This window comes from Borostomias antarcticus (assembly GCF_949987555.1).
Source record: "Borostomias antarcticus genome assembly, chromosome: 17".
Lineage (NCBI taxonomy): Eukaryota > Metazoa > Chordata > Actinopteri > Stomiiformes > Stomiidae > Borostomias > Borostomias antarcticus.
Window position 1 is genome coordinate 18,809,037 of NC_140250.1, and position 20,000 is coordinate 18,829,036.

General features: G+C 48.2%; 1 protein-coding gene across 1 annotated transcript in view; it reads left to right on the forward strand.

Annotated features, from left to right (window-relative positions):
• plcl1 (phospholipase C like 1) overlaps window positions 1-20,000 on the forward strand; it is a gene marked incomplete at both ends in the record, with an annotated part of 79,451 nt that overhangs the window by 38,369 nt on the left and 21,082 nt on the right. Inside the window, 4 exons of the mRNA XM_084452049.1 lie at window positions 15,546-15,620; window positions 16,165-16,452; window positions 16,809-17,063; window positions 18,768-20,000. The exon at window positions 18,768-20,000 is cut by the window's right edge and continues 250 nt beyond it. Coding sequence (XP_084308175.1) covers window positions 15,546-15,620; window positions 16,165-16,452; window positions 16,809-17,063; window positions 18,768-20,000 — 1,851 coding nt within the window. The remainder of the gene's footprint in view (window positions 1-15,545; window positions 15,621-16,164; window positions 16,453-16,808; window positions 17,064-18,767) is intronic.

Here is a 20,000-nt window from a genome sequence, read left to right on the forward strand (position 1 = left end):
GAGAGGACCGGGGGGAGGGCGGAGGAGGAGGAGGAGGAGAGGACCGGGGGGAAGGCGGAGGAGGAGGAGGAGAGGACCGGGGTCCTCTCTCCCTCCATCCCTCCTTCCCTCTCTCTCTCCCTCCCTCTTTGTCTCTCTTCCTCTCTCTCTCTTTCTCTCTCATGGAGGCCTGGTGGAGGTCTGATGGGGGCCTGGTGGAGGTCTGATGGGGGCCTGGTGGAGGTCTGATGGGGGCCTCATGGGGGCCTCATGGAGGCCTGGTGGGGGCCTGGTGGAGGTCTGATGGGGGTCTCATGGAGGCCTGGTGGGGGTCTGATGGGGGCCTGGTGGAGGTCTGATGGGGGCCTCATGGGGGCCTCATGGGGGCCTCATGGAGGTCTGATGGAGGTCTGATGGGGGTCTCATGGAGGCCTGGTGGGGGTCTGATGGGGGCCTGACAGACAGCAGAGGCTCCTCTCACTGATGAACACCCCGCGGCCCCCAGGCGTCCCTGGGGAGAGGCTGCTCCTCCTGAGCTGATCTCAGGCCTGGGGAGAGGCTGCTCCTCCTGAGCTGATCTCAGGCCTGAGGAGAGGCTGCTCCTCCTGAGCTGATCTCAGGTCAGGTCTTACGGCTCAAAGGATGTTTCTCACGCTCGTCTGACAACCTGGTGGCAGCTGGATACAGGATCTATATTTGGGGCCCAATTGAGCTAATGCAGGGATGACACACACACACACACGTACACGCGCGCACACACACACACACACACACGCACGCACACACACACTTACACAAGCACACACGCACACTTACACAAGCACACACACACACACACACAAGCACACACACACCCACACCCACACCCACACCCACACCCACACACACACACACACACACACACACACACACACACACACACACACACACACACACACACACACACACACAGGGGTTAGTTAATCAGCTCTGAGTCCCCTGCAGCGCCTGTCTGACTGAGACGGTCTGCCTCCCTGCTGCCTCCACAATAAGTCTCCATCTGTGTGTGTGTGTGTGTGTGTGTGCGTGCGCGTGGGTGGTGGATGTTGTTGGGGGTTTCATATGCTATGAGTAAGTCAGGCTTACAGGCCTGCTAAGAGTCTTACACAACACACACACACACACACACACACACACAGTCCAGACTGGGGCAGATACTGAGCTATGAGCTGACCTTTAACCCCCCAGCCAGGGTCCTGTCAGACAGGAAGAGGAGGAGGTGGTGCTTTGGCCCAGCGTGGCTCGTCTTTGCTCCTGCTTCCTGTCACCCTCACTTTCCTCCCCAGGACAGAAACCAGAGCAGGAACACCTGCTGCTGTGTTCTTAGCCGTTAGACAAACATACTCCTGGAGCTTGCTCGATCGCCTCGTTGAGAGGGGTCAGGGAAGAATTTTTACAGCTCACTTTTCTGGCCCCTGGGTGATACTGTTTTTTTTTTTTCTTCCCTCTGGAATATGTAGGGTGGGTCGTATGCCCACCTCCCTTGTTCTCTGTAAAGCGCATTGTGTTGCCTCTGGGTATGAAATGCGCTATACAAATAAAGCTTTGATTGATTTGATTGATTGCTGACTGTTTAGTCACAGTATCTACATTCCATATTATATATTTATATGTAATGTACTGTCTTTACTATGTGGGCTACGAGCCTGTAATAAAGTTTATATATTCCAATGACTACTAACCTCCAGTCAGAATCAACCTCTCTGTCTCTCTCTCCTTTATCTCTGTCTCTCTCTCTGTCTTTCTCTCTCTCTCCTCTCTCTTCTCTCTCTCGCTCCTCTCTCTCCTTTCTCTCTGTCTCTCTCTCTCTCCCCCTCCCTCTCTGTATAAAGCTGTGAAGTGATTAATCAGTTCTTTCAGCTGCTGTCTAATATCAAATCCTCCCTGTGTGTGTGTGTGTGTGTGTGTGTGTGTGTGTGTGTGTGTGTGTTGTGTGTGTGTGTGTGTGTCTGTGTGTGTGTGTTTGTATGTATGTGGATGTCTCGGGGTATATATATATATATACAGGTGCATCTCAGAAAATTAAAATATTGTGGAAAGGTAATTATTTTTCATAATTGAATTCAAAAAGTGAAAGTTTCATATATTATAGATTGATTACACATGTAGTGAAATATTTCAAGGCTGATTGTCTCCACGCTCCACGTTGATGCAGTCATTTGTGCAACTATGAGCCCCCACCAAGTATTGAGTGTATAAATGAACATACTGAACATACTGTACAAGAGTAAAACAAAAAAGGCTTGGAATATTTCACTTTGTGTAATGGCTCTAGAATACATAAAAGTTTCACAGTTTGAATTAAATTACCAACATTTCCAAACCATACCAAAGATGTTTTTTTTCTTAACGCTTCATTACGGACGGACTGGGTTATTTTTCTCTGCCTGCTGCGCGTCACAGCTCCTCCTCACAAACACTGAGCCCATGGGGGGTTTGCTGCAGGTGAGACGAGGAGGAGAGACAACTTATCCGAGTGAACGTTCTTCAGGTGATAGAGCGTTACTGTTGTACGTGTTCACGGCATCTCAATATTCTTCTTCTTGTCCTTTCTTTGTGAAGTGGTCCCACACAATTGATTTCTCTGCATTTCTCTAGAGATGGCTGCTTCGCTACCACGTTGTTTGATAGTAGATCGAGTAAATTTAACGTGCTCGAACAAATCCTTAATGATCAATATATATATATATATATATATACATATATATATATATATATATGCCCTGTATACTGTATGTGTGTGTGTGTGTCTGTATGTAGGTGTATGTGTGTGTATATATATATGTAGGTGTGTGTGTGTGTGTGTGTGTGTGTGTATGTCTCTATGTAGGTGTATGTGTGTGTGTGTGTGTATATATATATGTAGGTGTGTGTGTGTGTATGTCTCTATGTAGGTGTACAGTATGTGTGTGTGTGTGTGTATACTGTATATATATGTAGGTGTATGTGTGTATGTGTGTGTGTGTGTGTGTGCAGGGGTGCGTACCAGGGTGGGGGTAGAGTATGACCTCCCGCTGGTCTCTAATCCCTGAATGTGGGGGAGCGGGGGCAGAGCTAATCTGCTGTAGTTCCAGTCACAGGTCCGACCCGACCAGATCATTAGCTGCATCAAAGCCCTGTTCCGCGCGGGTGGAGGGCTGGATTAAGGCAGGGAGCGCCAGGTGTGTGTGTGTGGGTGTGTGTAGAGGGAATTCATGTGAACGCATGTGTGTGCGTCAAGGGTGGGTAAGTGGGTTAATGATAGAACCAATGGATGGGAACACTGTTGAGCATCGCTGGGAGGAGTGCATGACGGCTACTGTGAGTGTTTGTGTGTGTGTGTGTGTGTGTGTGTGCCAAACAGTTCTATATTTATGCTCACCCATGCGCTTCATTGAACACGTAAAGTCAGATGAGAGATAACCCCTGCTCTATGTGTGGATGTGCTGGAATAGACAGGACAGACAGTTGATGTAACACAGAGTTTTTTTTTTAAACCATTCACTCCATCTTTTGTGTCACTACCTCTTTCTTCTCTCCCCCTCCTCTGCTCTCTTCTGCTCTCCTCCCCTCTCTTCTCCTCTCTTCTCCTCTCCCCTCCTCTCCTCCCCTGTCCTCTCCTCTCTTCTCCCCTCCTCTCCTTTCTCCTCCCCTCCTCTCCTCCCCTGTCCTCTCCTCCCTTCTCCTCTCTCCTCTATTTCCCCCTGCTCCCCTCTCCTGAGGTTATAATTAAAAATAAAATAAATCAATCATTTTATTTACAACGTTACCTCAATCCCTGAGCTTAGTTCATAGCCCATCTTAATGAACTTAGCTCCTGGAAGTGGTGGTTGTAGCGAGACCGTCCAGCCGTAGTAGTTCACCAGCAGCTGTCCAGCCGTAGGCTGCTCGGCGGCGGGCAGCAGCTGGGGTGCGCGGGACGAGCAGGTGGTCTCCGGCAGGTGATGGCGGCCGTGAGGCTGCAGGCTGTAGCTGGGAACAGTGGGCTCAGGTGGGCAGCAGGATGGAGACAGACAGGACGGTATATAAAATATAAATAAATATAAATATAAAATAATTCTACAGTAGACTGGTGTGAGATGATAGTTCAGTGTTTGTATCAGGGCTGGTGTGAGGTAATAGTTCAGTGTTTGTATCAGGGCTGGTGTGAGGTAATAGTTCAGTGTTTGTATCAGGGCAGCCGCACTAATCTTGGGCAAAGCTGCAGCTCCTTGCTGTTAATGAGCTCTGCCATTCTATAGGCAGCTGGAAGGCTGGGGGTGGGCTTCTACTCAGAGCAATATTTCTATTGGCTGGTGTATTTTATGTTCAAATTAGCCAGTGACAGGGAGGCAAGCAGGCAGGAAGAGGTTAGATTATGGCCCAGTCCCAATGTCCCCCCTAAACCCTCAAGCCCTGAGCCCTCTCAGGCCCTTTCTGAATCCAGTCCCTCCCCACTTGCACTCAGTCACCGAGTGCACTCCGTTTTGTAGTCCCCTCACAGCTGAATGTAGTTCCCTTGATTAGGGTGTAGGGTATAAAAACCTTAGGGACGCACTCCCCTCAGTCCAGCGGAAACAGGAAACACAAACCACAACGGTTACCATGGTTTCTCGTCAACAGCACTTTGCAGCGGCAGAGGCATCGTTCGTATCTTCCTTGTTACAGCTTATGAGGGTTGCCTATATCAGATAGCCTACCTAGGTCCTAAGTGGAAATATCCAAATTGCAATATGGCCAATGCATTCCATTATATTTATACATAATTTTAAGAACTCTTACCTATTCATTTCACCGTTACCCTAATTCATTATTATTATTATTATTATTATTATTAGGACTATTGTCAGTAAAATAATTGTCATTTTTCCACCGCAGCTGCTTCAGCACGATTATTTGTAGGCTAATAGTGTATTCTTTGTTTGTATTTTTGTTTTTATTTGCATTAAAACAAAGCAGGCCTGATTTTGTTTGTCCTGATTTTATGCTCATTTTATCTTCACTGTTATGAAGCACTTTGGGCTGCAATTCTTGTGTTGAAAGTTGCTATACAGTTTATTAAAACAAGCCCATAAAAACTGCACAAGCTTGCCGTATGAACCTGTGTTTATCCTCTTGTCATTTTCTGCAAATAATGTCTGACATTCTAAATTTTGGGGAAAAGTAGTATATAGAAAGGGCACTTACTCAAAAACATCTATAAATATATATAGTAAACCATACATAGTAAACCAGGATGTTGCTGTGATCTCATCCTTTCCAGAGATGTGTTCCCCTGTGGTCTGAAGTATAGGCTAGTTTAGATTGCAGACCATACCACTAATATGACAACCAGAGATTGCACATATTTGTCTCCAGATTCTGTATAAAGGATACACAGGGATTGCCACAATTCGTATTTATTGAAAATAAGGTTTTGGTTGTAGGCCTAATCAGTGAAATCTGCCAATGGAACAAGTGAAACTTTGCTTAATGTTTGGAAGAAGATGCATTTATCTAAAGACAAATCACTTGTCCTATATCTCACTGAAATGTTGCTTGTTGGTTGAGTGTCTACATTACGTGTAAAAAGATGTGTTTTGTGGTGAGTGGCAGGCCATTCATGGACTAAACCTATGAAAAAAATAAAAAATACTCCCAAGCTGTTTCGTTTTTTTGTGGACAACTTTACACCACTTGTGCCACCACTTTACATTACAATCAAATGAACATAATCTAGCGTTTTCTGAACTGGAGAACGGAATTTGATGCGAAATACAATGCAAATGTCGTATAATTTGTGAGGAACTTACATTTGTACGGTGCATTTTCTATTTCGGACAATAAAAACAGCTGCACATGTGAATCGAGCCTGCATCGGTGCAGACCAAGCCCCCAGGATCAGCTTGGCGCATTGAAGCCACCATGGGCTTTCAGGCCAAGCCCGGTATTGCAAGTCACCTCACGGCATGCGGCCCAAGAACCTTATTTCCCATGTTAGTGGATGATGATAGATAGGGCTAGAAAAGGAAAACAAAATTTTTCTCGCTATCATTCAGCATCAGAGACCAATCTAATCAATATAAACTTTTAATTCAATGGGTTTTGTTTGTTTTTGAAGCCACCAATACCTGTAACGAGCCCATTTGAAACATGTGCTGTGCACGAGCCTCGGGGACGCTGGTCGCGCGTTCGTGAGTCCTGCGAGCTCGGCGGAAAACACGTCACCATAGGAAGACCCGCCCTACTCTGCCTCTGATTGGATAGGAAGTCATGTAATGACGTCGGCTAACATGCTAAGCTTTTAGCAATGAAGCTGCTATGATGATGCTAATCATAGTTATGAACGTATGTCTATGATGCAAATGATCATGACATGTGGTTACTTTAGGACATCGTTGGAAAAGATCTAGAGGGTAAGTGGGTCAATGTTGAATAACTTAGCTAACATTATCTAATGTTACATTTCTTTATATTAACATCAACTATATTGATAGGCTAGGGAGCTATGCTAACGGTAGCTAATGCTAACGGCTTAGGGTTAACGTTAGTTAATGCTAAGGTTACGTTCGGAGGTCTGATGTATTTCAATTTTAACATAATGTTGAGCATGATCAATGTGACATTGTTCATACATTGATTACAGTCTGTAATCTTGTCTGGCATTATTTAGCTATAGTGGGCTGATGCTACTATAGCATTTGCCACATTATACATCAAATTAATCAAGCATAGTTAGTGTTATTACCTGAAGGCATTATTACCATTGCAAGTAAGCATGCCATGTATATGCCATACCTGGAAATCAAATTAATAGTGTAATTCTTCCCCATCATAGCTCATTGTACACTGATATAATCATTCTCCTTGCCTTTGCTAATACTCATCTCTTTTATCAAACTTTGTGCTAGGAAAGAAATCTGGCTGTGATTCGTCGCTAGTGCTCATCCAGGCTGTTGTCATCTCCCGCCTGGACTCCTGCAACTCCCTACTTGCTGCCATCCTGCAGCGTTGGCCATCAGACTCCTGGAGAAAGCTGCTGCTGACCTGGTGTTCAACAGCCCCATGCTCTTCCACAAAACTTCCCTACTCCGTTCTCAGCACTGGCTCCCTGCGCTGTCCCATCCAGTTTAGGACTGTGGTTCAAGCCTACAGGGCAAATGAACAGCTCCCTCCGACCTCCAGGCTGTGGTCAAGCTCTGCTGCCTTGAGGTGATTTGTTCCCCAGTTGCTCCAAGCCCCCCTACGGCAGATTGTAACGGCCATGGCTCTTTTCTGTCCTGGCCTCACAGTGGTGGAATGAACTCTGCACTGATGTCAGAACAGAGCCAATAATACACACTGTTCATAGTGAGCCTAGTTATTATTGATTAACTTGTACTGTTTCCTCTCTCCTTGTCAGTCATTAAAATATGTTCAGTGTTTCACAATACTGATGTATAACATTTCATTATTTTGTCTCAGACCATTTCTGAAACAATCAGTGTCAGTATACATTTCCCTCCAATGTTATTGCTTGCCTATTTTTAACCATTTAACTACCAGACTGTACAAACGAATTGCACACCTATAGTATTTTCTAGGTATAGCCTACTTCTCCACTTTCTCTTATTGTTGGTATGAAATGGCAGTCAAACTATGCAATGATGTTCAACACTATTTCCACCCAAATTCCCAACAAATGTGGCCACCACACTGTTCAGGACATTCACAGGTCTTGCTTTCAGGGATCGGTAAAAGAAAGGGACATGGTTCCTCCATAATGTGATAAGGCTCTGCTTAGATCAAAGGCTTGGTCATCAGAAAATATCACAAAGACAGTGATCACAAAACAATTAAAAACATGTCACCAGTGTATGCCTTAACCCTAGTCAAATTTCTAGTATGTGTGAACCATATACATGGCAGTAAACAGATCTTGAGTCATACAAACTGGAGGATGCTTGACCCATACAAACTACTTTAACTCAATTTCAATAAACAACTTAAAATATGGCAGACAGAAGAGCTGAGCAGACTTGGTAGATGACTGGATGATCTTACAGAGAACCAAGGGAAATTGACTGGTATTAATGCTAAGAGTAATGAGGGATGAGGTGCAGCTGGGCAGAGCGGAGACAGGTGGCAGGTGATGCAGGAGATGGGAAGGTGAGTAGGCAACAACCAAGCATGAACAGGAACTGGACCACTGGCTCCCCTTGACTGTCCAACCCATCCATCAGCGCCAGCAGAGTGGACACGATAGAGCCAAAGAGAGAAAGACAAATGCAACGCAAGGTTAGTTTAGTTCCAATCGCCCATGTGCAACATCAATCAAGTCCACACTGGATCACCCTGTATAGGCAGGCACACTCAATTGCAAACACACTATCACCCTGAGTCGGCACACTGGTACATGGGCGCATAGTTTAAGCTGGGCTAGACAGGCATGTTATCCTCTCCCGTGAGTGCAAGTTAACAATTGCTTCGTCAGACTAGTTGCCCTGACGGAAATGAAGCTCCGCTCCCCAGACTGCCCGACTGGCTCTGCTTTCTTAGTCCACCCCTCAGCAATCAAGTCCAGCCGAGGGTGATCAGAGCCTCTGTCAGCGGCCCAGTTCAGGTGCACCCCATTAGTCTTTCATTAGTGACACTGCAGCTTCACTACAGTACCACTGCTCGCTAGAACTCATAAGTGCATCTCCTTTCTGAACAAGCGTCTAAGAGCTTAACCTGTTGCTAAAGACAAAGTACAAGAACAAATAAAATAGGTGTTAAAAGTAAGGGTCCAGGGCACATCTTGAACAGGTGAATTTTCAGCATGCGGCGAAAGATGGGCAGCGACTCTGCTGTACTGACATCAGTGGACAGTTCCCACCACTGTGAGGCCAGGACAGAAAAAAGCCATGGCCACGCCAATCTGCCGTAGGGGGGCTTGGAGCAACTGGGGAACCAATCACCTCAAGGCAGCAGAGCTTGACCACAGCCTGGAGGTCGGAGGGAGCTGTTCATTTGCCCTGTAGGCTTGAACCACAGTCCTAAACTGGATGGGACAGCGCAGGGAGCCAGTGCAGAGAACGGAGTAGGGAAGTTTTGTGGAAGAGCATGGGGCTGTTGAACACCAGGTCAGCAGCAGCTTTCTCCAGGAGTCTGATGGCCAACGTTGCAGGATGGCAGCAAGTAGGGAGTTGCAGGAGTCCAGGCGGGAGATGACAACAGCCTGGATGAGCACTAGCGCCGAATCACAGCCAGATTTCTTTCCTAGCACAAAGTTTGATAAAAGAGATGAGTATTAGCAAAGGCAAGGAGAATGATTATATCAGTGTACAATGAGCTATGATGGGGAAGAATTACACTATTAATTTGATTTCCAGGCATGGCATATACATGGCATGCTTACTTGCAATGGTAATAATGCCTTCAGGTAATAACACTAACTATGCTTGATTAATTTGATGTATAATGTGGCAAATGCTATAGTAGCATCAGCCCATTATAGCTAAATAATGCCAGACAAGATTACAGACTGTAATCAATGTATGAACAATGTCACATTGATCATGCTCAACATTATGTTAAAATTGAAATACATGAGACCTCCGAACGTAACGTTAGCATTAACTAACGTTAACCCTAAGCCGTTAGCATTAGCTAGCATTAGCATAGCTAGCCTATCAATATAGTTGATGTTAATATAAAGAAATGTAACATTAGATAATGTTAGCTAAGTTATTCAACATTGACCCACTTACCCTCTAGATCTTTTCCAACGATGTCCTAAAGTAACCACATGTCATGATCATTTGCATCATAGACATACGTTCATATCTATGATTAGCATCATCGTAGCAGCTTCATTGCTAAAAGCTTAGCATGTTAGCCGACGTCATTACATGACTTCCTATCCAATCAGAGGCAGAGTAGGGCGGGTCTTCCTATGGTGACGTGTTTTCCGCCGAGCTCGCAGGACTCACGAACGCGCGACCAGCGTCCCCGAGGCTCGTGCACAGCACATGTTTCAAATGGGCTCGTTACAGGTATTGGTGGCTTCAAAAACAAACAAAACCCCATTGAATTAAAAGTTTATATTGATTAGATTGGTCTCTGATGCTGAATGATACCGAGAAAAATTTTGTTTTCCTTTTCTAGCCCTATCTATCATCATCCACTAACATGGGAAATAAGGTTCTTGGGCCGCATGCCGTGAGGTGACTTGCAATACCGGGCTTTGGCCACTACGTCAAATGGCTTCATGCGCCGGTGAGCAACTTTCATTGAAATGAATAGGCAGCCATTTTCAATGCCGTCTCCAGCATATTATACCTCCATGGTGCAGACTCGCTACCGAGGGTGTTATAAGCCACTTCCACTCGGCGCGAATTGGTTTCGGATGGCACTTAATATGGCGCGGCCTCCGCGTGAACGCGCAAACCGAGGGGGAGTGCATAGGGCGAGGGAAGAGGAGCTGGATTCGAAAAGGGCCACAGACTTATTGACGTCACCTGGTAAAGTGGTTGAGTGTGAGAGTCTGCAAGGGCTCGAAATTGCATAAATAGGAATGGGACAGCACTTGCGACAGATCACGTGACCACGACCGAGCGAAAAGATGTCTTTTGCCATTATGTGATTATCGATTAAAGATTATCGTTATCTTTTGCCATTATGTGACAAGCAACTACAGCTATGTGTCCCTACTTACATGAGAACGTGTTTCTTGTCGTTTGTTTTGATTTGGTTTCTCCGGCGGTTCTGCCTACAAGTCCTTCCATCTTGTTTGTTGTCCTACGTTGTTGTGGTAACGTGTGTTTTTCAGCGATTTCACGTCACGACGCTATGAACTGTGGGTAATTCCCTTGGGCTAAGTCTGCAGAAATGCAGACTTACGGGAAGGGGCCATAAAGGGCTCAAAATGTCTGCCGGAGAGCCCTCGCGCACTTGCCGAGTTGACATTGGGACACCCCTAAGCCCTCGCGGACTTCGCGGGAGCGCGCCCTTAAGTCTGCGAGTCTGCAAGGGTGGACATTGGGACTGGGCCTATAGCTGTGTTCGGAATTGCTCCCTCGTTCCCTCACTCCCTATTCCCTATATAGGGTTCACCATGTAGTGAACTACCTAGGGAATGGAGAAAAATGTAGGGTACATGCACTGTTCCCTGGAAATCAAGGTGAATTGTGGGTAATAAATAGTGGACTATATAGGGTACGAAAATTCCGTGTAGAATTCGGACACTACAAACAAATTGGCTGACGCCCCATATAGTGCACTATATAGTGAATAGGGAGCGATTCCGAACACAGTATATGTGTTAGACGTGTTAGATTATGTGTTAGTTAAACGCAATACACCTGGAGTGGATGGGCAACAAGTCTGCCAGCGTTCCTGCTGCCATGCAAAGGTTATATGAGGTTATACCTCTCCAACTGCCAACTGCTCTGCTCTTACCACCACTCCTCTGTTCCACCTTTCATCTCTTCTTCTGGTTCCTGTGCTCTCATTCAATCCATCTCTCTCTCTCTCTCTCTTCCTCCCTCTCTATCAGGTGTGATTTTTGCCTTTGCCTTCAGCACTAGATTATGCTCTTAGTCACTTGTTTTAGAAAGGAGATGCATTTGTGAGTCCTAGTATAGTAGTACACTGACGTTTCCTACGTTAAATGCAATTATTGTAAATCGCTTTTGGATAAAAGCATCAGCTAAATGACTGCAATGTAATGTGATGGTTCACCTCTGCTCACACACACACACGCACACACACACACACACACACACACACACACACACACACACACACATATATATATATATATATTCATTTATTTTCCTCCTATCCCCCGCCTCATCCATCCCTCCCTCTGTCTCCTGTCTTCCTCTCATCCCATCCTGTCTCCTATCTTCCCCTCATCCCTCCTCTGTCTCCTGTCTTCCCTCCCTCCCTCTGTGTCAGTGATGGAGAGAATCCCAGGGGGGAGATGAAAAGCAGAGAACTAATCTGGAACCAAACATGGAGGCTTTAATCGAGGGGATTACAACCCATAGACGTCCCTTTAGGTCGAACCGCTGCATTAAAAGCTTTACTGTCCATCGTCACGGTTCCCAGGACGACCTTGCCGGTTGACGGTGATTGCCGACAGACTGCTGAGGGGTCACCGCCAACGTGATTGTAACAGCACGCCCCGGACGGTCAGAATCCCCTCCCCCCCACCCTGCCTGCTGCCTTCCTACATACCCGCTGACCTGCTTCCACTAAGCCTGTCTGTCTGCACACTGGCCAAGGACAGCACTGCCCAAGGCTAGCCCTGAGCAGTCCTGAACAGCCCGGACCAGTCCTGAACATTCCTGACCAGTCCTGAACATTCCTGAACATTCCTGACCACCTTCTTCAGCTCACAGGTGGTTTTGTGTAGCAGACAGGTTTGGTCAGACTTGGTCAGACTTTGAGTTAAGCTGTAGATGTGGGGAAGGTTAAGCTGATGGTTCAGTGTGTCCATTATGAAGACGGCGGTGAGAGGCCTGAGGTGCTGGAGCCAGAAGACCTCCTCCATCTCTCCCTCTCCCTCTCTCTCTCTCCCTCTCTCTCTCTCTCTCTCTCTCTCTCTCTCTCTCTCTCTCTCCCTCTCTCTCTCCCTCTCTCTCTCTCTCTCCCTCCCTCTCTCTCTCTCTCTCTCTCTCTCCCTCTCTCTCTCTCTCTCTCTCTCTCTCTCTCTCTCTCTCTCTCATCTCCATCCTCCACATATCTGTCCATCTCACCAGTACTTCCCATTCCTGCGTCTTTCTTAAGTTACATTACATTTACAGTCATTTAGCTAATGCTTTTATCCAAAGCGACTTGCAACAGCTACATTTAACATACTGTAGGAAAAGCCAATGTGCTACTACTTGCCAGAACTCACAAGTGCATCTCCTTTATAAAACACGAGACTAAGAGCATAATCTAGTGTTGAAAGCAAAGCATTGGATTGCAAGAATAGCAATCTAAAAATACAATAGGTGCTACATTACATGACATCACCCATTGTAATCAACGCCAGTGTGCTGGCTCCCACAGGACCGGTTTTCTGTCCGGGAGCTCCCGGGAGTGACCAACCAGCCTCCTCCTCCTCCTCCTGAGGCTTCGGCTCACTGGACTAACGCAAGTCCTCAGATGTCGGGCGGAGTTACTGCCAGGGAACCCCGTCCGATTGACGCCAAGTTTACTGTAGCTTCCTGACATATCTCTATTATTGATAAGGCTAGCATGTCAGGTTACGCTAACTCTATATCAAATCACTCGCTCAGACACACACACACACCCACACACTCACGCACGCATGCGCACATGCACACACACGCACACAATCACAAGAATATAAACAATTTCACACACACTTACACAGTTGACTAGGGGAGGTGTGTTGTGTTGTGCAGTGTGTGTGTGAATCCGGTAGCTGGCAAACTGTGTGAGGTCACACTGGGTTTCGGCTTAGAGAGGAAACGCTGGTGTTTCACAACATGAAAGCGTTTTAGTCTGAAAAGCGGAGGCAGGATGACATCATGTGTGTTTATGTTTTGGACCTGATGCTGTACAGCGCTGCTGTAACCAGATGTGTGTCAGAGCACTGAGACAGAACTAGGCTAACAGCCCTCGTTGAAATCCGGCCATATTTTCGTCACACTTCTTCCCCCCCATCTGTCTGTGCAGCTGAGATGAGGTTCTCTCTCTCTCTCTCTCTCTCTCTCTCTCTCTCTCTCTCTCTCTCTCTATCTCTTAGTATTAACTCTAGTTATATAGTGTGGTGTTAGGGTGTTAGGGTTAGGGTGTTAGGGTAGTCTGACTCACTGGATGTAGGTTTCGTGGATAAGCCTCATCATTTGTTTACTACTGTCCAATCAGTGGCGGCGGTAGAATTTTCCCGACCCAATCAGATTCAATCCAATGCTACAGTATCACTTTGCAACCACCACCAAAACGTAGGCCCAAGCGCGTAGAAACGTCCATATGCTTCAAGCTTGCAGGAATTATGAAGTCTATTTTTTCTCTCAAAAACCATAAAACCTATTAAACCTATCTCCACAATTGTTCCCTTGTTCATGCTCAAAATCCCTGGCCCCAACTAAGCTGTGCAGCTGATATAATTCATAGTCCCATTGACATATCTTGACCCATAGTCATGTCTGTGAATCATAGTTATGATATGCCAATGTGATTACAGAGCGCACAATTAAACATTTGTCTGGGCTGGATGTTATTTGCACCCTGGGAACCCGTACAATGTTGCAATCTGCAGAATACCCCCACCTCTGACATCTACCAGCCCCTGAGATCAGCCGCCTATCAGGCACAAGATGTACAGTGTGTGTGTGTGTGTGTGTGTGTGTGTGTGTGTGTGTGTGTGTATTTTCGTGTCCGGCCGTCACAACACGGCCCATCCCTTACGGAATTATTTAGACACATTTTAAGAAATATAACCTAATAATAAAGTCATGCTGACAAAAAAAATAAAAAGTGCATGAGATCAAACAAGGAGCAAACTGTGTGTGTGGGTGTACAGTATGTGTTTATACAGTGTGTGTGTTTGTGTGTGTGTCCTATATCGTCTCAGAGATCTCTGCAGCTCTGAATTGGTGCTAAATCACCACATGGATTTCCAGCTTGGGAAGAGGAGTCTAAACAGCCAATCAGAGAGGAGGCGCTGGAAGGAAGGAAGTGATGTAAACAGAGCAGAGCTGCAGGCTAGCCTCAACCCCTGTTCCAACTGGCCTCTGAGGAGATACCGACAGAGGCAGCCTGACCTGTTAGAGACCGTACCGTGTATAGGGCTGGGTATTGACAAGGACCTCACGATATGATACGTATCACCATACATTGGGATACTATGTACTAAAATACATAATTTACTGAAAATGTAAAAATACAGCTGAAAATACACCTCCATCCCCCACTGGAGGTGATCCTGAGGGCAGAGGGAATGTGAGGACATTTTAAATCCATTTAAAACCTGAATAATGTATCTATGGCTGAATTCATTCCTTCTTGTTCTGTATATTTTCCTTGTGCAATAAAAAAAAGTATTGTTGTACCACAGACAATCGATAGTGTCGAGTAAAAACAATATTGTGATGTGTTTCTGTATCAATTTTATTCCACAGCCGTAATAGCGTTGCTGACCTCAATTCAATTTCAATTCAATTCAGCAAATCTTTTTTGTCCACAGAGGGTAATTCAGGTGCAGCTTGAAAGCATAAACACTATAAATCCACACAAAAAACACAACGTTACACACATACAAGTAAGCACGTTAACAAAGTCCATTAGTAAAATAAAGTGCAAGTGATAGCACAGAGATAGAATAAGTCTCTCGCTAAAGGTGGCCTATACAGTACACTGGTTGATTGCAGAAATGGTCTCTTCTCTCAGGAAGACCCCATGTCCTCAGCCCTATAGTCCCCCTACCTCTTACTATAAGAGAGACCTCCCCTTGAGGGCTCTCTCAGTGCCTTTTAGCAGAGGGTAAGCTGATTATATTCCCAGAGCCTATTCATTCTGTATCTGCAGCTAATATCTGATGTTGTGAGTTTCAATTGTGCGCCTGTGTGATGGGTCACCGGACTGAGCAGGTGTATCTGTTTTCCCAGGATCCCTCGGTGCAGAAGGTGGGAGGAAGCAGGAAGAAGACGGTGTCCTTCAGCAGCATTCCCTCAGAGAAGAAGGTAGGCCGTTCTGACCTGGCATGCGCACAGCAGAGATGACTGTTTCTCAGTGATTTGTAGAAGTGACTGCTTGTGTCCTGGCGGTTGTTGCAGTTAAGATATGGTTGTTGTTGTAGTTGTCGTTGTTGAGACATGGTTGTTGTTGTTTAAACATGGTTGTTGTTGTTGTTTAGACATGGTCGTTGCTGTTTAGATATGGTTGTTGTTGTTGTTTAGACATGGCTGTTGTTGAGACATGGTCGTTGCTGTTTAGATATGGTTGTTGTTGTTGTTGTTGTTTACACATGGTCATTGCTGTTTAGATATGGTTGTTGTTGTTACTGTTGTTTTTGTTTAGACATGTTTTTTTTTGTTTAGACATGGTCGTTGCTGTTTAGATATGGTTGCTGTTGTTTAGACATGGTTGTTGTTGTTAAGACATGGTTGTTGTTGTTAAGACATGGTCGTTGCTGTTTAAATATGGTTGTTGTTGTTTAGACTTGGTTGTTGTTTAGTTATGGTGGTTGTTGTTGTTGTTTAGACATGGTTGTGCCCCTCCCCTCAGGTGAGCAGTGCATCGGACTGCCTGGCGTTCATGCAGGGAGGGTGTGAGCTGAAGAAGGTGCGTCCTAACTCGCGCCTCTACAGCCGTTTCTACACGCTGGACCCGGACCTCAGCTGTGTGCGCTGGGAGCCCTCCAAGAAGGACGTGGAGCGCGCCCGCCTGGACATGGCCGCCATCAAAGAGGTCCGCACGGGGAAGAGCACCGAGACCTTCCTGCACAACGGCCCCGCAGCAGACCAGCTGGCGGAGGAGGCCGCCTTCTCCATCATCCACGGGGATGACTACCAGGTGATGAGGATGAGGGACACTCATCTAGGACTGGATCAGTCGTCCATAGCTACAGTAGGGCTCTACGTCTGTTAATGAATGGCAATGAAATAATGAATCCTTTCTTTCTTTCTTTCTTTCTTTCTTTCTTTCTTTCTTTCTTTCTTTCTTTCTTTCTTTCTTTCTTTCTTTCTTTCTTTCTTTCTTTCTTTTTTTCTTTCTTTCTTTCTTTCTTTCTTTCCTTCCTTCCTTCCTTCCTTCCTTCCTTCCTTCCTTCCTTCCTTCCTTCCTTCCTTCCTTCCTTCCTTCCTTCCTTCCTTCCTTCCTTCTTTCCTCCCTCCCTCCCTCCCTCCATCCATCTCTCATCTTCTCTCCAGTCTCTGGACCTGGTGGCTCTGTCGGCAGACGTGGCCAACATCTGGGTGACGGGGCTCCGCTACCTGGTGTCCCACCCCTCCGCCATCGGGGGCGCCGGGGGCTTCGGCGGGGAGGGCAGCGCCGGCAGCCGGATGCGCAGCGAGTGGCTGGCGGCGGAGTTCGCCAAGGTGGACGAGGACGGCTACGGCATCGTGGCGGAGGACGTGGCGGTGGCGACCATCTGTAAGCTGTGCCCGGGGATCAAGGAGGCGAAGGTGAGACTGTAGAGAGATCAGACCGGCCTGGAGACCGGGCCGGCACGGCGCAGGAGGTATCACCCACCGTTCTCTCCTATTCAGAAACCCACGATGCCACTAGTCTCTCTCCAGACTCGAATATTGCGTTGAATCGCTGCGCTCCGCATACTACATAATAGAGTCTGTGCCACTTCGCCGCCCAAGATGGTGTTCTGAGGGCGAACCGACGGTTCAAAATTCAAAGAGTGACAGGTCGTAGAAGCAGAGAGACGCTTATCCCAGGTTAGATGGGCGGGGCATGTCTATGGGTGGGAGCGCCTGATCACGAAAGGCGTTACTGATTGGTGTCGCAGGGATTCCTGCGAAACCAATGAATCACCAGGATTTGAGCACCAGAATTTAGCATGAAGTGTTCCAGACCCATTAGAGAGATCTGCAGCATGCAGTAACGTAGTTAGCTTAGCTTACGTAGTGTATCAGCGAAAGAACTCTCACGGGTCTGGCGTTGTGACTATGATGCCAAAGAAACCCTGGCAGGGTTGTGTGGACCGCGGGCATCAGCCAGAATGAGAAGGCGGAGGCTTTCAAATGTCCGCTCGCCTGAATGGAAGAATAGGGAGTTGGGCAGATCGGCTTTGACAGAAAGATCCTCGGAAAAGATTCGTCCCAGAATGCCGCGGGTTTACTTCAAAGACAGTTCCACCTCTGCCCGCCCCCCCCCCCCCACACAAACACAAACACTCCTCCAGTCCCGGCCCCCTCACTTGGAGCTTAGTGGAGACCTGTCATCTCAGAACCAGAGAACCAGAGTGGTTATAAATAGACAGACAGGCGGCCGGTGTGGGTCAGGAGGACCTGGCTGTGCAGGGCGACGGTCCCATATTGAGGTAAGCTGATCTGTGTGGAAGACGGGTCGAGGTATTCTTAGATCTCCAGAGCAACGCAGCAGGTGGAGCCAGGCTGGAGCTGGTGCTACACAGACCTGAAGAGAACCTTTCAGACTAATCAGGTGTGTGTGTGTGTTTGTGTGTGTGTGTGTGTGTGTGTGTGTGTGTGTTTGTCGAAAGCAGGTGGTCCACAGCCAGTCCCCTCTGAATCAACACTCATCAGTATTGAAGGGACCTGCTTTGAAATCACAGCTGTGAAATCACAATGCATGTGTGCGTGTGTGTGTGTGTGTGTGTGTGTGTGTGTGTGTGTGTGTGTGTGTGTGTGTGTGTGTGCGTGCGTGCGTGTGAGAGAGAGGCACTCGGCTGGTTGGCTCTATTACCGTATTCCTATGATCAAGGCCTAATACCCTTTTCATCAAGGAAATGAATTAAATAATATTAATAATAGGCAGTATTCTATTCATTTATTCACTTAGTTTAGGATTCCTGGAAATTTGATTCACTTGGTAACTGGTGTTTATTTTCTCAGCTGTTAAAATTGAACGAGTCTCATTCATTCTACTACGTAGATATTACAGAAATCTCTGTATATTACAGAATTAAACCCAGTATTCCCTTTTCCAAACTCTGCCCTTCTACTCTGTATCCCTCCTCCCCTCTTTCCCTCCTCCTCTCCTCTTCTCCTCCTCCTCTCCTCTTCTCCTCCTCCTCCTCCTCTCATCCTCCTCTCCTCCTCCTCTCCTCTTCTCCTCCTCCTCCTCTCATCCTCCTCTCCTCTCCTCTCCTCCTCCTCCTCCTCCTCCTCCTCCTCCTCCTCCTCCTCCTCCCACAGGTCCGTCTGAGGTTCAAGGAGATCCAGCGCAGCAAGGAGAAGCTGACGTCTCACGTGACGCTGGACGAGTTCCAGGAGGCGTTCTGCGAGCTGTGCACGCGGCCGGACGTCTACTTCCTCCTGGTGCAGCTGTCCAAGGACCGGGAGTGCCTGGACGCCCAGGACCTGCGCCTGTTCCTGGAGTCGGAGCAGGGCCTGTCGCTGGCCGCCGCCGAGGGCAGCCTGGAGCTGGTGCGGCGCTTCGAACCCTCCGCCCAGGGCCGGGAGAGGGGCCTTCTGGGATTGGACGGCTTCGCTCGCTACCTGCAGTCGTCCGAGTGCCAGCTGTTCGAGGCGGAGCACCAGGGCGTGTGCCAGGACATGACCCTGCCGCTGTCCAGCTACTACATCAGCACCTCCTACCGCTCCTACCTGCTGGAGGACCAGGTCCACGGACGCGCCGACCTGGGCGGGCTGATCCGGGCCCTGCAGACCGGCTGCCGATGCCTGGAGCTGGGGGTGACCGACGGCCCCGACGGGGAGCCCCTCCTGGGGGTGGACTACGGCTCGGAGCCTGCCCCCCGCCACCACCACCACCACCAACACCACCATCAACACCACCAGCCGGTCACTGCGCGCAGCGCCCTGGAGGTGGTCAACAAGTACGCCTTCCTGACCACGCCCTACCCGCTCCTGCTGTACCTGTGCCAGCGTTGCTCCCCCGCCCAGCAGCGAACCCTGGCCGGGCACCTGCGGAAGACGCTGGGGCTCCGCCTCTACCGCGCCGACACCCCGCTCCTCAGCCCCGGAAGCCGCGCCCCCGCCCTGCCCTCGCCGGAGCAGCTGAAGGGCCGCGTCCTGCTGGTGGGGAAGAAGCTCCCCCCGGAGGAGGAGGGCTTGGAGGGGGAGGTGTCCGAGGAGGACGAGGAGATCGGGGGAGGCGGGCCGTTGGCCGGCCGGCGCATGACCATCCCCGGGGAGGAGGAGCTGGGCGTGGTCCTGGTGGTGCCACCGCCCCCTCAGCCCCGGAGGCTCCGCCTCCGCCGGGAGCTGTCCGACCTGATGGCGGTGGCGCGCACAGGCAGCCGCGGCTTCTACGCCCACCGCGGCGCCAGGCTGCAACCCTCGCCGCCTAGCACGCCGTCCACGCCGGGCACGCCGCAGGCCCCCGAGTCGCCCTATTGGACGCTGTGCTCGCTGGGGGAGGGCGAGGCCGGACGATTGGCCAGCGAGAGCCCAGAGGAGCTGGTGGGG